Source organism: Capra hircus, chromosome 19, assembly GCF_001704415.2.
Source record: "Capra hircus breed San Clemente chromosome 19, ASM170441v1, whole genome shotgun sequence".
Lineage (NCBI taxonomy): Eukaryota > Metazoa > Chordata > Mammalia > Artiodactyla > Bovidae > Capra > Capra hircus.
Genome location: NC_030826.1, coordinates 42,440,563 through 42,456,731, shown reverse-complemented (window position 1 = coordinate 42,456,731; position 16,169 = coordinate 42,440,563). Strand labels below are relative to the sequence as shown.

The 16,169-nt window shown below is 49.4% G+C and overlaps 2 protein-coding genes across 3 annotated transcripts; both read right to left on the bottom strand.

Annotated features, from left to right (window-relative positions):
• On the bottom strand, positions 76-5,407 carry VPS25 (vacuolar protein sorting 25 homolog). The gene is made up of 6 exons (XM_005693863.2): positions 5,149-5,407; positions 4,786-4,931; positions 3,900-3,953; positions 3,464-3,552; positions 2,624-2,699; positions 76-1,087 (listed from the first exon to the last, which is right to left on the bottom strand). The coding sequence occupies exons 1-6, from the start codon at positions 5,199-5,201 to the stop codon at positions 975-977; spliced, it is 531 nt and encodes a 176-aa protein (XP_005693920.1). The 5' UTR covers positions 5,202-5,407; the 3' UTR covers positions 76-974.
• Positions 8,855-10,737, bottom strand: RAMP2 (receptor activity modifying protein 2). 2 transcript variants are annotated; one of them, XM_018065139.1, is made up of 4 exons: positions 10,498-10,737; positions 9,997-10,062; positions 9,419-9,530; positions 8,855-9,302 (listed from the first exon to the last, which is right to left on the bottom strand). In XM_018065139.1, exons 1-4 carry the CDS (start codon positions 10,595-10,597, stop codon positions 9,047-9,049), a joined length of 534 nt encoding a protein of 177 aa, XP_017920628.1. In that variant the 5' UTR covers positions 10,598-10,737; the 3' UTR covers positions 8,855-9,046. The 2 variants fall into 2 exon arrangements, with proteins under 2 accessions (XP_017920628.1, XP_017920629.1); XM_018065140.1 differs by lacking the exon at positions 10,498-10,737 and adding an exon at positions 10,236-10,432.

The following is a 16,169-nucleotide window of genomic DNA, read 5'->3' as shown; positions in this document are numbered from 1 at the left end:
GGGATTCACTCAGCGTGGTTAACAGATCACAGTACTCCTCTTGCTCATTCTAGTAGTAACTTCAGCAGCAAGCAGTGGGTTTAAGCTTTTTAATAATCATAAATCAGTGTTGGGCCCCAGCTCTCATGGCCAGGCCCCCTCCTGGGCCTTCTATCTTCACATTGCCTGGAGGGCTGCCTGCAGCCAGGGCTTTGCCCATCCCCTAGGAGGGATCCAGCACCAGCCTGAGAGGAGGCAGTAGCAGCTAAAGGGGTGGGGGTGGAGGGTGGGGTTGGGGGAAGAGACAGAAGCTTGTGCAGGCCGCGTGCGCGTGCGTGTGTGTGTGTGTGTCTGTGTCTGTGTGTCTGTGTGTGTGTAGCTTGTGCAGGCCGTGTGTGTGTGTGTGTGTGTGTGAAGCTTGTGCAGGCTGTGTGTATGTGTGCATGTGCGTACACTTACATGTATGACAGAAGCTTGTGCAGGCCGTGTGTGTGTGTGAAGCTTGTGCAGGCTGTGTGTGTGCACGTGCGTACACTTACGTGTATGACAGAAGCTTGTGCAGGCTGTGTGTGTGTGTACACTTAAGTGTATGACAGACAGAAGCTTGTGCAGGCCATGTGTGTGTGTACACTTACATGTATGACAGACAGAAGCTTGTGCAGGCTGTTTCTGTGTGTGTGTGTACTTACATGTATGACAAAAGCTTGTGCAGGCCGTGTGTGTGTACTTACGTGTATGACACAAGTGAAGTGCTGGGTTTCAGACCCTGGCTCAGGAGAGTTGGGACAAGGAGAAGCACATATTCCCTCCCTGGCACCTCAGCCTCACTGGATCCCAGGGACAGACAAATGAGATAAGCAGGAAACCCTCCCGTGGACTAGAGCCCTTTTGAGTCAGGTGGAGTCACAGATCCAGTCTGTGGGGACACTTGGTCTGTCTCCCTTTGAAAGCCCTGGCAGGGTGGGAGGTAAGAAGTAAAGGGAGATAGGTCTCTGCTAGAAGAACTTGACACCTCGGCCATCGCTGACGGTGATGATCTCGGCCTTGTGCTCCTGCTGGAGGGCTTGCAGAGCCCGCAGTAGGGTTGCCTCATCCAGCCCGTGGAACTCTGGACAGGGAAAGATGAGCAGTCAGGGACACGCTGCTAGGGGCTCAAGGCCTCTGAAGAGAGCAGTTGAGCTGGAAGCAGAGAACTTTCCAGGCCAACAGTACTGCTACAGCTACCACCCACCCTGTCTGGGTATTCTTCAGGAGTAAAGGGTGGACGAAAGCCTGAGTCAACATGAAACGAGAGTTCATGCTATTTCCCCCTTCCTGTTTGCTCTGTCAGACTCAAAGCCTTCACACTCTCGCACCATCCCCCCATTAGTGTCTCTATATTCAAGAGTAACCCCATTTGCTTGTGAGGCACAAAAAAGGGGCCCTGACAAGTCCAGGGAGGTCAAGGCTCTTGTCACTGGATGCTGTCCCTAACTGGGTCTGTACCCATTGGGAGGACCTGTCCTAACACACTGAGGTATAGCCATGCTTCTGGCCAGGAGACTGCAAAGGTCTAGCACAGATATCTGCCCTATCCTAGTTAAAAAAAAAAAAAAAAAGAACAAAGCTGGGAGCCAAGGGCCAGCTGAGTATCTAGAGACACGGCAAGATACTGCAGGGAGCTGTGAGAGGCAGGAGGCAAGTCCTAACAGGCTTGCACAACACACCCCCTGCGGGGCCCAGCTCTTGAGTCAGGGAGCTTGCTTTCCAAGGAAGCCTTCAACTTTGCCTGGCCTGAGTGGTGGGCTGGGCAATGCTGCAGCACTTAAGTCATGGCATAATGGTGGGAGTAGCAAGCAGAGGCCTGCAGGAAAGGGGGGAAAGCCAAGTGCTGTTAACTATTGGCGAAGCCATGTCTGGCAGAAAGGGGAGGTGCCCCCTTTACCCAGATCAGATTGGTACTTTTGATGATCCTGGGGATCAACACATTATGGAGTCAGAGATAAAAGAGCTAAGAGAGTATTTACACTATGTAAAAATCAAAACAGTATACAAATCCCAGTCTGGCCAGAAACCAAGGTATTCTAAAGGGCTGGGGATGGGGTGTCAGCCCAATCCCTTCAGCTGACACCCACAGATCTTGAACCCTCTATAAGAAAGGGTGAAAGAAAGCCAGAGTCAACAAGGAATGGAGATTTCAGGCTTAATCTCCTGCCCTGGTTCCTCATTCAGCATCTACACCAATAATTCTTAACTTTTCATGGGTCACAGACACCCTTCAATATCTTATAACATGGAGGACCTCACTGGCAGTCTACTGGTTAAGATTCCATGCTTTAACTGCAGGAGGCACAGATTCAATACCTGGTTGGGGAACTTAGATCCCTACATGCCCTGTGGCATGGCCAAAAAAGTTTCTTTTTTAAGTCTTAAAATATGGACTTTATCCCTAGATAAATGGATATACACCCCCACAGACAAAGATTGTGGGTGTTCTGCATGTGAATTCAGGTGGTTTATAGACATCTTGGACATGGGGTTAACAACCTTTGTATTATTTAGTATGTGGAATTTAGAGACAAAAACATGGGAAATTTGAATGTCAACTAAACAAGATTAGAGAGAATTCACATGATAAAACTGGGGGGAGAGGGAAAAGCATTACCCTCATCCTCTGTGTCTTCCCCATTGGTCAGTTCATACAGGGTGAACACGGAGTTGTTCTGGCCACTCTTGGAAACCTATGGACACAGAATACAGGGACTGAGTAAGACCCAGGAATTTCCTGGGAGAAGGCAAACTCCCAGCTCCACCTCTGACCTAGGAATGATACTTATTCCCTAACCAGAGCTGTCACCTCAGCAGAGGAGTGGCCGAAAACCCACAAACCTTACAGGTGCTATATTTATACATGTACACACATGCTCAGAACCACTAAACCACAGGCCTTCACGTGTCTGAGGAATGACCTCTCATCCTGGTTGTTTTCCTGTTCAGAAATGGGCGGTGTATGTTTGTTATATATGGGTTGTTGCTGCTTCTTCCCCTCCTCTCTCTTGGAAATGTTCAGGGCTGGTGGTGACCTGGAATGCAGGGGAGAGAGGCTGTCCCCACACCCACATTGGTTCAGAAAGTCTCATTTATATTGTGGGCAGCCCCATAAGGATGTAGTGGGGGTGGGGTCCAGGTTTTTGTGTTTTTTTCTCTTCCTTTCCCCATTTATCTTCTGTGGCCAGAGGCTCCAGCCAACAACAGTATTCATGGTTCCCAGTACTGCATTCTCCAAACATGGCCTCACACAGCCCCTGGCCTTCTACTGGCAAAGACAGGGAAGTTCTTTGCAGCCAGGGAAATTGAGTCACTGAAAGAGGCTTGCCTGGAAGACCTACATTTCCTCTTTCTGCCCTCCCCTACTTTGCTCATTGTAGATCTGAAAACACCAGGTATCTGCTGAGCATAGAGTCATTCTCCTTTGCCATGGGTCACTGTGTCAGAATAGTCTCACCCACTGATAGATGAGCTTCCCCCATTCTTCTGGCCTCCGCCACATGATCAGGAAGCTAGACTTGTTCTTATCCAACCACTCAAGATTCCCTGCAAAAGATACTTATGAAAGCATCATGCTCCAAGAAGAGACAAAGAGGCAAACTAAAGGTGGAACAGAGTGGAAAAGACTCAGCTTTCAGAAAGAGCAATTCAAAAATTGTTTTACTATCTGCAAGGCATCCATTCTCTTCTTCAGGTCTTGGGGCACAGATGGAGAAATTTTAATTTTGTAAACCAGTGGGGGAAAAGAACCCAGGGAACTGGGCTACTGTACAGAACATTCTGGGTTCCAAGCCAGGAGAGGAAAAAGTTCTTAAAAGAAAAGACTTGTGCTAATTTATCCTCAGGAGAACCCCACTAGGAAAAAAATAAGGAATCTGATGAACTGGACCCACCTTTCTTCCTCAGTTCCTCTAACACAACCTGGATTGATTCCACAGGCAGCTTCCCTGGTTTCAGGTTAAGGGAACAGCATTAATGGAATGAACTGGTGGGATGAAATTTCTCAGAGCCAGGCTCCTGCTACCAACTACCATTCTTCTCCCTCCTACACACTGAGATGTGCAATTCCACAACAGGATGTAAATTGGCATTTCCTGCATACTGGGAAGGGGGAAGGTAAAAAGAAACTAGTCTGATTAAAAGGAAAAGCTTTAGGGACTTCCCTGGTGGTCTAGTAGTTAGGATTCCGCCCTTCCAATGCAGGGGGCCCTAAAATGCCAGGCAAAAAAGAAAAAGTGTTTTGTTTTTGTTTGTTAAAAAGAGCTTTAGAGAATGAAAGATACTATCATTTCTCACTCCCTGTCCTCTCTCCTTCCTCCAACCATTGTCCAGATATTCTAAGGATGAACCAGGCAGCAAAAGAAAACCATCCTTACTTCCTGGGGTGAGGAGAGCAGGCGGAGAAAATTACTAAAGGTAATGCTAGAGTTTGAGTCTTATACAGAAGACATACAGAAGACTTAGGTTTCAACAAGTCAAAAGGGGTCAGGTCGAAAAACCCTGGTACTTGGCTTCAGGGCTGAAATTGTAAGATCTAAACGACACCTAGGTACTCATCATTGTCTAAAACAAGAGGGAGTTGGTGCTGCATTGGGGCTGGCGTCAGGAGTGGGGGGCGAGGGGGCGGGAACGGATGTCAGCTACACAAACCGGCTCTTTCCCAAGGCCGGTCTGGATGGGAACCTGTCTTCTGTGGGTGAGAGGGAGTGTGAAGTCTGGGCATGTGGGAAAGGTGGAAGTGCATGTGTGTGGGCTGTGGAAGTGCCTGAGGGAGGATACGCTGGAGCTTCACGTTGTTGAAGAGCGGGCTCTCCTGGGCTTCCATCACCGTCATGCTGGACTGTTTATGCAGGCGGCAGAAGGACAGGACCAGCGAGCACCAGGCGGCCAGCTGCTTCTGCCGAGTGTCCACGTTCGGCTGCAACCTGCCGGGTGAAGCGGGTGGGGCGCAGAATTAGAGGACTTGAGAGAGGGCGAGCGGCAGCACTTGCCAGAGGAGCATTCGGGTAAAAAAGTGAGGGACTGCGGGTAGTGGCGACCGGGTCCATTCTCCCCCTCCCCATTTGAAGCATTAGGGCTGAGCCCGGGGTCCGGGGGAGGGGAGGGAGGTCCATCGGGGCTTCTGGGGGGTCTAAGCCTCACGTAAAGAAGGGTGGGAAGCGATACTGCCACGGCCACTCGAAACTCATCGCCATCGTAGTAGCCCAGGAAACTCGGGACCCGCCGGCAAAGGACTTCCGGTCTCCGCTCCGGCACGTCCGGACAGAAAGCGCTGCAGAAAGGTTCCGGGAGCCTGTGGGGAGAGAGGAGGCCCAACCGGAGGGATCTTCATCAGCCCGTTTCTTGCCATTATCCCCATATTCTTACGAGCTAGAGCAGAAGGGGCCCCGGAAGTTTTCTGATTCCACCTCAGAGAGAACAGTGACTTCCCCAAAGTGGCACAGTTAGAACTGCAAGAAGAACCCAGGTCTCCAGGACCCAGCCTAGGCTTGTTTCCCCTATACGGGGCTTCTTTTAATCTTAACGTTTGTGTCGCTTTTAACTTAAACCCTTCACAGTTCCCCTCAATTCCTGTGTCCTTCGACTCCATCTTCCCCAGGAGCTCATTTGTAGCTTTTATACCTGGAAATGGCTCCGCTTCCATGATTCAGAGCTGCCATATTTGAGCACAGCCACCTCTGTCTCACCTCTCCCATGTCCTCTGTTTCTAGTCTGAAGGCCCGGGACTCCACTGGTCTTGACTTCTCGCCTGGCCTAGACTACTCAGTTCTGTCCCCTTGCCTGCTCCCCTGCTGCTCATTTCACAAACCGGAGTTGTCGATCGCTGCCCACCTATTCCTCAATCTTCTTTTCTTCACGCCTTAAACCGTGGAGTATTACTGACAGGGAAAAAAAAAAATCACCGGAACTTTCTGACTGAGCCTCAAATTCCCTGACTGACCTCACTGCTGTTCTATCAGTGCAGCCCAGTGATGCTTTGTCTTTTATTGATTCCCTGTCACATTCCTTAAGGTAACTTTTCAAAATTTTCCATACACATCAAGCCATTCCACCAGTTCCCTTCTCTTGCCTCTCTGCAGAATGCCCATCTCTTCTGTTTTTATGAGATTGAGGCCATGCATGTGAACCTCTTAGTCCTTCCTCTCTGTCACCACACTCAATTCATCTCTCAGTTTCTTTCCCTTTTACTCCTTTGCCCACTCCACACAGCTTGTGGGATCTTAGTTCCCAGACCAGGGATAGAACCGGAGCTCAGCAATGAGAGTGCGGAGTCTTAAGGGCTGGACAGCCAGAGAACCCCCTCAACAAGGCCAGCCCTTTGGCATCTGTTTGCCTCTCCTTTCCATTTTCCTCCAGGACTTCTTTGTACATCATCTTCCCTTCTTTTTCCCTTTCTCCTGGCTCCTCTCCTCTAGTCTACATATGCTGAGGTCATCCCTACTTGAAAATTTGTAGTTTCCTTGACTCTACCACCCTCTCAATTTCCTGTCTGATCTCTAACATCTCCCCACTGAAGTCCATCTTTCACTGTGTACAGTCCCTGGTCCACAGAAGTGTCCAACAAATATTTATTAAATGACTAAATGAGTGAACCCTTCAATGGATAATGTTCTCTCAAAGGGCACCATCTCCTTTGTGTCCATTGGCTTTCTTTATCCTTGTTCTGCTGATTCTGATCTTTCCCTTTTGTCTTCTTTAGTCCTCACTGTATATGTATGCATGTTTTTTAAGGACAGCAGCTTTCTTTAGTATACCTTCTCTCTGGAAACTCTCATCCCTCTCATGGCTTCACGTGGCATTTCTCTGCAGGGGACTAAACCTGTATTCCTAACTCCAACTTTTTTATACTACCAGCAGCAACAAGACCACTCCCATTTCCAACTCCCAATGTCAGAAGCCCTTCACTCCCTGTTGTGTTACATCTTGTTCCATTGTTATATTATACATACATAATATGTATATTTTTCTTCAAGCCAGCTTCTCCTCTTAATGGCCCTTTAAATATTATTACTTCCATCATTGTCCTGCTGCTGCTACTGCTAAATCGCTTCAGTCGTGTCCGACTCTGTGCGACCCCAGATGGTAGCCTACCATTGTCCTAGTAACTCAAATTCAAAGCCAGAGTCAGCTCTAACCTCTCCTCTTGTTCACCTTCATATTGAAATCCTATGGATTCCCTCCCCTATTTTGCCTTTTCCTACTTTTTAATTATTTTCTGTTTCTCCATTCAGCACTCCTTTGGTCCATGCCCTTGTTTTGTCAAACCTGGATTATTGCAATAATTTTCTAATTCATCTCTTTTTCTACTGTCTCCCGTAGGAGAATCCTCTCCATTTAAGACCTAGTCAGATGCCAGGTCCACAATCACCCTCCTGTGACCTCAACTAGACTGCACCTTAGCTCAATGTGACTCCTCCTTCCTTTATACTCAGATGACATTTGGCTTGTATCCCTTGCATGATTCTCCTCACACATTCCATTGTTTTTGTTTATGTGTGCACATGTCAGCTCCTTTGCCAGATGAAAGACATCAAAGCAGAACCAAGCCTTATCTAACTTGTCTTCCCAACACAATAGGCTATTTACAGTGACTTGCACCGACATGCTTTTGATGTATGTTAGTAAAATGCATGAAGGCAAATATGGGCCAAAAAGAGGACAGATACATCCTTGGAGAAGATAGATGCATTATGGGAATAGAGCAAAGATTCTCATGGTGAAACCTCAAAATGTCCTAGGGAATAAAGTGTGTCTCAGAGAATAAATAGATATATTCCGGGAAATATATACATATATATCTGTGGAATAAACAGGCACGTCCCAGGAAGTGGCTATGTACTCAGGAAGGCAGATATTTCAACAAGGAAGGAAGGAGAGTTCCTAAAGAGGTGCCAGGTGCCACAAGGAATAAACAGGTATCTTTTTAAAGAACAAAGCTACCGTCTAGATGTTTCTGATGACCTGGCAGTTTTGTCCCAGGGAGAACTGACGGTGAAGGTTCTGTGGTGAAACCTGGGCCTCACCATCCAAGGAACATACAGGAATGTCTGTATACAGAAACGGTGGGTCGCTAGGTATGGCCCTTAACAGAGGGAAAGTGTCTTAAGGGAGCATAAGCATGGCTTAAGAAGCTAAAAGAAGCAGCCAATGAAGAACTAGTGGTTGCTGTGGAGGTAACAGGTCTTTGATCTCACAGTTCAGTTTTGAGCTTCTTCCAGGCCATGTCCATCTTCTGGTTGGCTTTAGTGGACACGAGGGGGCAGTGTGCGGCCAGGCTATAGGCCACACCCACCCAGGGTCCGGGACAATGTAGAATGAGGGCCAATGACTTGGAGGGGAAGTCCTGTGGTGAGTCTAGTAGAGGAAACCCCACTGCCTTTGCCCTCAATCCTGAGGTCCTTAGGGATGGACTCCCGTTGGTTCCATCAGGGTTTCTATTACCAGGCCCTGGGAGTAAACTGCGGCATGAGGAAGGGGAAAATTCAGGGCTTCTGGCTGGCACCCCCTCCTTGCAGAAGTCACAACAGAGAGTCCTCTCTCGTCCCACCCCTCTCACCTCCCCAGCTGCTGTCCAGACCGGAAGGGAGTCTCTTCCTGCAAGTTTCCTGAAGCTGGGTTTGGATAGGGGCAGGAAAGGCCTGGCCTTGGGAGGAAGGGATATAGGGGCGTGGCCTTCAGGTGGGGGAGGGAGTTCAGGAGGGACCAGTAAGTGAACAAAACAGTGGACCTCTCTAGATTCTTCTAGCTCTGCTGCCCAGAGCTGAGGGCCTGTGGGAATGGCAGAGACTCTGGAAGGAGACAGCCCCCTACCGCCCGCCTCCACCCCGGAGTGGAGAGGGGAACAACGTACAAAAAAAAAGGAAAGGTTTATTTTGAAGATTACAGAACTTGCACGATGACCCCACCCAGCTTCCATTTCCACCAATCGAAGAATCTCCAGTTGGGGTGGGAGCCAGAGAAGGAAGTAGGGAGGGGAGGGGAGAGAGCAGGTGGTGGCAGAGGAAAGGAGTAAGATGGCTGCCAAGCAGCTCATGCCACCCTAGGTCTGCGCTTCACTGTCTTTACTCCTCCACACCACGAGGGTGACGAGGAAGGGGATGAGGCAGATGGGGGCTATGATCATGGCTAGGAGCACATCTTCTGGGGGGTCTGAGAAGGTGGGTTGCACCAGGGAGCAGTTGGCAAAGTGGATGTGGTGAGTCTCAAAGATGATCTCTTCCGCCCAGGGATTGGGGAAGCCCAGGCCAAACTCTTCCGCACCCTTTTCCAAGCAGTCTCGAAGGAAGCTATAAGGCCTAGAGACAGGAGAGGGCTAGAGTGAGGGAAGGGTTGGGGCCAGAAAGAGGACTGCCCACACTCACCCATAGGGAGCAAGCCCTAGGCCCAAGCCGCCCTCCAGCACTGCCCCTACCTGCTAATCAGGGCCCAGTCACACCAGTCCTTCTTGATAGAGTCCATCTGAACCTCATAATCGTGCCAGCATCGTTGGACATTTGTCCCATAGGTCTCCAACACCGTTTTCCCTGTGGGCAGAGATGCTGCACATTGACCATAACCTGCCCCACCCTCCAAGCCCTCTGGTCCAGGTACTTCCATTGTGGAACCGCTGTTCCTGTCTTCAAATATGGGAACTGCCCAGAGAGCCTCAGAAAATTTCCCAAGCAAGATACTCCTAGCTGAGGAGAGAGTCCCAGCTCAGGAAAAGTTTAATGCCTTCCATGTACACTGGACTTTCCAGCCTGGCAAGAGTTTCCACATACACTTTTTCAGGAATATTCTAACCCACCTGTGAGGCGGGCCAGCTCACAGCTGGTTGGGGGCTTTGTGGGATTAGAGGTAGAAAGACAACAAGAAACCCTGAGAGAGAGAGAACAGAAGGGAGTTTAGGGGCACCAATTGGGTTTGGGGCTTGGCTTGTGGGAAAGGAACCATCCCCACTGACCTCTCTTCTTCCCTGGGGCCACCCTCCCACAGTCGCTGGCTACTCACCATCCGACTTGGAGCCGTCTGGGGTGGGAAGAAGCTGAGCCAAGGACTCCTGGGGCTTCAGGACAGCTGTGGGCAGAAAAGGGACAGGGAGATGGGAGGATGGGGATGTGGAGCCAGGAGGAAGCGGGGTGTGGGTTGGGGTCTGAGACTCTTGAAAGTCAGGGCTACTTTCAGAAGAGAAAGAGAGCACTCCAGGCCCCCACGCGGTGCCTCGGTGCCCGGAAGAGAGGGGGACGCACCAATTTCTTCACACATTCAAAACCCCTCCTTCTTCGCCAGCTCCAGACCTCCCAAGAGCTTTATGCAGGGGCCCCGGGCATCTCAGCTTTTCCCCAAGTGGGAAGCAGCTCGCGCTGCGCCCTCGCTGCGGTGAGGCCGGGTACCGTCCAGAGGGCAGCGCGGTCCGCACCCGCACGCCGGGGCCCGTTCCGAGACGTCCAGTCCCTCTCCCCTCCCGGGCCTCCCGCGCCTCCCGCCCGGACCTCGGGGCGCTGCGCTTACCGCCCAGCAGGAGGAGGAGGCGGAGCGCAGCCGGTCGCCCGGCGCGGGTGGCGGGGAGCCACGGGCTGCCGACAGCGCGCTCCGCCCGGAGCGAGGCCATCGCACGGCGAGCAGGCGAGGAGGAGCGGCGGCGCTGAGCCGGGCCCGGGCGGGGGCTCCTATATCCAGGTCCCAAGCCGCAGGAAGCCGCGCAGCTTCCTCGCGGGGGCTGGGACGGCTGCGGCCACGTGGGGGGCGGGGGCGACGCCCGGGGCCGGCGGGCTGGAGGGGGAGTCGCTGCCCCACCCGGCCCTGGCGCCCGCCGCTCCCTCCGCCGGGCCGGCGTTGGCCCACCCCTTCTGCTAGCTCACCCCGCGGGGCTGGACAGCTCCCCTCGTAACCCCAGAACCGAGATCCATTTCCTGGACTCGGCCGCGTGGCGCCAAGGACTCGTCAGGTCTCAGAGCATCTGCTCCCCGAACTCTCGTGGCCCCTTTTCTTTCTCGGTGAGGTGGGGCTGCGTGGGGAGATAGTGAAGAGGGAGGGGGCTGGGAGCTCAGAGGGCTTCTCAACACTGCAGTCTCTGAGGCTGGAGGTTGCGGCTGCCCTGAGCCATGGGGGAAGGGGCGCCTGGAGCTGGGCTCAGAGTTCCCTTTCCCTGGGAACACCCACTGATGTCAGTCTGCCTGCCAAAACCCGAGGAGGAGGAGGAGGAGAGGAGGAGGAGGAAAGGGAGCCAGCCCTGGGAACCCCCTGGGGAGAAGGCCTGAGGATGGGGTACAGGGAAACCAAAGTCCAAATACCCTCCCTTCGAGGCACCGCCTGGGGCCTAGACCCCCAAACCAGATTGAGCACAGGGGCAAAAGTATGACTGCTCCATCCCCAAGAAGGTGGCCACAACTCCTCAGGACCAAGGTTGTGAGAAGGGAAGAGTTTAGAACCTAGGATGGGCGACTTCATCGTGAGGTGGGTACAAACTTTACTGCTCAGAGGGAGGAGCCCGGGACTGGAGCTCAGAGGCTCTGAGTTCTAATCCTGTCTTCCCACTTTCCAGTTACATAGCCTGCAATGTCTTCAGTTACCTTAGTGGATTCTCAGATTATCCCCATGTAAAAGAGGGGTGCTACCCTGATCTGCAGTGATAGTGATGCTTGTGAAAGGGCATTGCCCTCACCCAGCAGAGTCTAGTTTCCTTTCCTCCTTTCCTAAGGACTTGCCTGAAGTGACGCAGCTGAGAAACAGCAAGGCTGAGTCTGGGGCCCCAGTGGCCCTGACTGCTGCCACACCACAGCTGACTGTGTGTCCTAAGCCAGAGCTTCATCATTCGGAGGATCCCAGAAGCTGATTTGTTCATGACGTTCGACTCCAGACACAGCTGTCAGCACCAAACTTTCCCAAATTACTCCCAGACACTGACCCTTGGACTCAGCTGCTGCTGTGTCCTGGTTTACAGGATTCCTGCCCACCACAAATTATCTTTCATGATCTCACTTCAGATCTTCATCTCAGGGTCTTAGGCTCTTAAATCATGGCCACCGATAACCTGCTGGTCTTCCATCGTTAGGATCAAGAGGTTGCTTTAGCAAGGAATCCAGAGGGAGATGGGAACTGGCATGAACCCCAAAGCCTTCCTAGTGAGGACTGTCTTCTGCAATGTACAGAAAAGAGCCAGGCATCCTTGGAGTCATTTCAGGCTAGAACCAAATTCCACTCCTTCCCTCCCAACTGTGATTGCACTTTCTCAGAAGGAAGCATGGTCAAGAGGGAGATTTCTAGGTAACAAGATGGGAGGAGGAAGCCAGGAGGGAAAGAAAGCAAAATCAGCCATTGCCATTGGCCAGAAGCACCTGAGTCTGCTATGGGTTAGAAATGGGGTTGGGATTAAGATGAAAGTTGACAAAAACACATGTTGGACTTTAGATAAAGCAATATGGAATAATGAATAAAAACAAAGATTGATTAGGTTTCTGAAGGCAGGTATTGCGTCTGTCTCGCTGTGTAACCTTAGGTAGGTCATTTCACATCTTTGGAGCTCAATATTTTCATATATAAAATGGCCTGGGACTTCCCTGGTGGTTCAGTGGTTAAGACTCCGCACCTTCAGTGTAGGGGGTGAGAGTTCAGTCTCTGGTTGGGGAACTAAGATCCCACATGCTGCGCAGTGCAGCCAAAAATAATAATAATGACTGTAGTAACAAAAGGGAAATATAAGTGACTTGGTAGAAAGTGGTGTTTTAGCCCGAGAGTTGGGTTTAAGCTAGCATCAAGATGTGGAGACCTCCGAAGGAGAGCTTGTTGTAATCTTTCCTAGACTTGGGAGTCCAAACCTCCTGTTGGAGAATCTGGAAATTTCCTCTCCTGATTTCCCTCTTCTCACTCTTCCTTAGTTGGATGTTTGGCTGTTTTCACTGACCTCTGGGGGCATCGCGGTAACTGGGGGTCTGCTATGCAGGTCCTTTGAGACTGAACGGGGACTAGAAACCTCATCTTTTCCAAGTGGTTATAGGAAATGATCTGTAGCAAGGGCCAGAGAAGGGCTTCATTAGGGACAGAGGCTGGTTCTTTCATGGGAGTTCCTATTTTCCTCCCCTGGGTAGGGGGGCTTACCTTTCCTTTCTATTTCTGCTTTAAAACTACATCTTTTTTAAAAAAATTATAAATTTATTTATTTTAATTAATGAATACAGTGAAAAAATCAAGTCGCAAAAAAGTTTGTATAATCTAATACCTTGATGTGAAAGTTAGAATTTTGACATATAAGCATTTGTAATTTCTTAGAAAATAAACTATTAATCATTGAAAAAAAAACACTACATCTTTTTGCTGTAAAGACATACTTTTTAATTGCAAGTAATACGTAAGTATACAGTAAGTCCCCTACATACAGACAAGTTCGATTATGGGAGTACATTCATAAGTTCAGTTTGTTTTTAAGTGCAACAAACAGAACTAGCCTAGGTACCCAACTAACAGAATCAGCTGTATAGTACTGCACTGTAATAGGCTTATAATACTTTCACATAAATAATACATAAAAACAAACAAAAAACATTTTTAATCTTTCAATACAGTGCCTTATAAAGTACAGTACAACAGCTGGTGTACAGAGGCTGGTATTGAGTGAACAGGCAAGAAGTGTTATTGACTAGAGGAAGAAGAGGGGGTGGGTGATGGTATAGCTGAAGGCTCATCAGCAATAGGAGATGGAGGGCAAGCTGCAGTTTCATTTATGCATGACATTGATGGAATGCACATTTGCATCTTTGAAAGCTTACAACTTGAAGGTTCATATGTAGGGGACTTAACTGTATACTCATTGCAAAATATTTAAAAACAGAAAACATTATACCCCCATTCCTTTCTCACCTCCCCCACATATTTTGGACTTAAAGGAAAATTAGAATTAATATCCTTGTTGTTCAGTGATTTTTTTTTAAGATAGTAATATGTCTTGGGTTATCGTTGATACTGTATGTAAATATGTTTCTTTCTTTTTAATTACCATATAGTATTGTCTTCAGTCTTTTTCTCTTATGTCCAGTGGAATCCAGGCTTTGAGTTCCCTATAGAATCTCTTATTCCTGTGTCCTTACCCCACTTCCACCTCCCAGTGCCTGGGAAGAGAAAGATCTGGTTCTGATCCGACTGGACATTGACCTGAGATTTCTGGCTTCAACCTGTATTGACTTCTCCTGGGCAGGGATCTCACTGCCATGTACATTTCTTTTCTTATTACTAGCCGATGGCCATCCTGCCTGGAGCAGGGGGAGAGGTGATTTGATCCTAAGAAGGAGTGCCTTTTCTAATCCTCAGCCTTCCCCCTATGCTCACAGGCAAATCCAGAACAACATGAGGCAGTCAAAAACACAGGCAGCCTCCTACACAGTAAAATTACATCCAGAGCATCCAGGAATTACCATCTCTACCGAGAAGAGACATTCACACATGCTGGCGTCTTCCCCAGCGTCTGCAAAATAAAGAACAGAGCACAGGAAAAGGTGTGGGGGAGAGTCAGGGTCAGGGAAGCCCAAAGTTCCAGCTGGGAAGGACTGATCTTTCCAAGCTGGAGAGAGGAGACTGTCTTCTTCAGAGTGCAGGGAGGCAGCAGGGAAACTCAGAAGAGCTATAGCCAGGGAGCCAGCTGGCTAAGGGAGGGAAGACAAGAGAGTAGGGACGCAACTACTCCATCTCTCCCCAGCCTCCTCGTTTCCAGGATACTGGCATGAGAAGCATGACCGTCTCTCATGGGGAAGAATGGTTATCAGAAAAAAATGTTGACTCTCTTATCATATATATAAGTTATGAGGGAAAAGCAGGGAAAATGGTCAAGCCATATTCCTCACCAACTGCTGGGGACTTAAAAGTAGTCACATTTATTGAACAATTATTATGTGCTGCAGAGTGTGTTCTCTGACACTTATGCTCGGTGATTTGCAAGCATTTCTTAAAAATTCCCCACCACATCGGAATTATCTTGTCCATGGATGAAATGGAGAAAACATGAGTGATTTGCCCAAGGTCTCAGAGGAAGTAATTGGCAAAGCCAGGGTTTGAAATCAGGACTACTTGATGCTACTACTTCATGCTTTAAAAAAAAAAAAAAAAAATTATTTGGCTGTGCTGGGTCTTGGTTGCAGCATGCAAGATCTTTAGTTGCGGCATGCAAACTCTTAGGTACGGCATGTAGGATCTAGTTCTCTGACCAGGGAATAAATAGTACCTGGGATCCTGCGCGGGGAGCACAGGGTCTTAGCCACTGGACCACCAGGAAAGTTCCCTTTACTGAATCTTGAGTGGAAGAGAGGATAGAGAGATTCTTCCACGATCAGATGGGTCCCTCTAAAAATAAGATCCTGCTTTACTCAACTCCGTATACAATGTCCCCCCCACTTCCCTCCCTGACTCAGGCTGGACCATGACATCACATGGTGGAGGCTGTTTTTCTGAAAAGAACCCGGGCCAGATTTACAAGAATGACATTCAGACAGCGTGACTGAAGAGGACCATGGCCAAAAGACCATAGCACACACCCAGCAGCGCTGAGAACACTACCGGTCCCTCGGCACCTGGGGCTGACTCATGCTTGCTGTGAGGACCCAATGCCAGATGCCAGGATTGCTTTTACCCTTCTTGCATTTCTTACAACTGTCCTCTGAAACCACCCCTAGGAACCCTTCTACCCCTTTCTACCCTGAAGTCGAGATGTTGTATAACATGGGGATACCCTGAGGGAGTCAAGCAGTGTGCTGTTTCATACAAATTGTTTCACTTAAAAACTCCCAGCTCACAAACTTCCCTGGTGGTCCAGTGGGTAAGGTTCTGCACTTCCACTGCAGAGGGCAAGGCTTCTTCCAGGTCAGCAAACTAAGATCCCACATGCCTCTCAGCACAGCCAAAACAAACAAACAAAACTCCTTCTGACTGTATGTATGCAGATACCATAGCAACCCACTTAACAAAGGAGGAAACTGAGACTAAGAAAGATTAATCAACACCTAGTGGAAGTCGGCCTGCTATCTGATCTGGTAGACAGAAGGAAATAGTAAGGAATGAGGAAGATCAGCTGGAAGAGCAAACAGATAGGGCTCCTCGTGGCACAGGGGACCTTCCCCACTCAGTATGACCCCTGCCCTGACTATGTTTACTTCACCTGCAGATATTATCATTTCACATCCTTTCTCCCCAGACTTTAA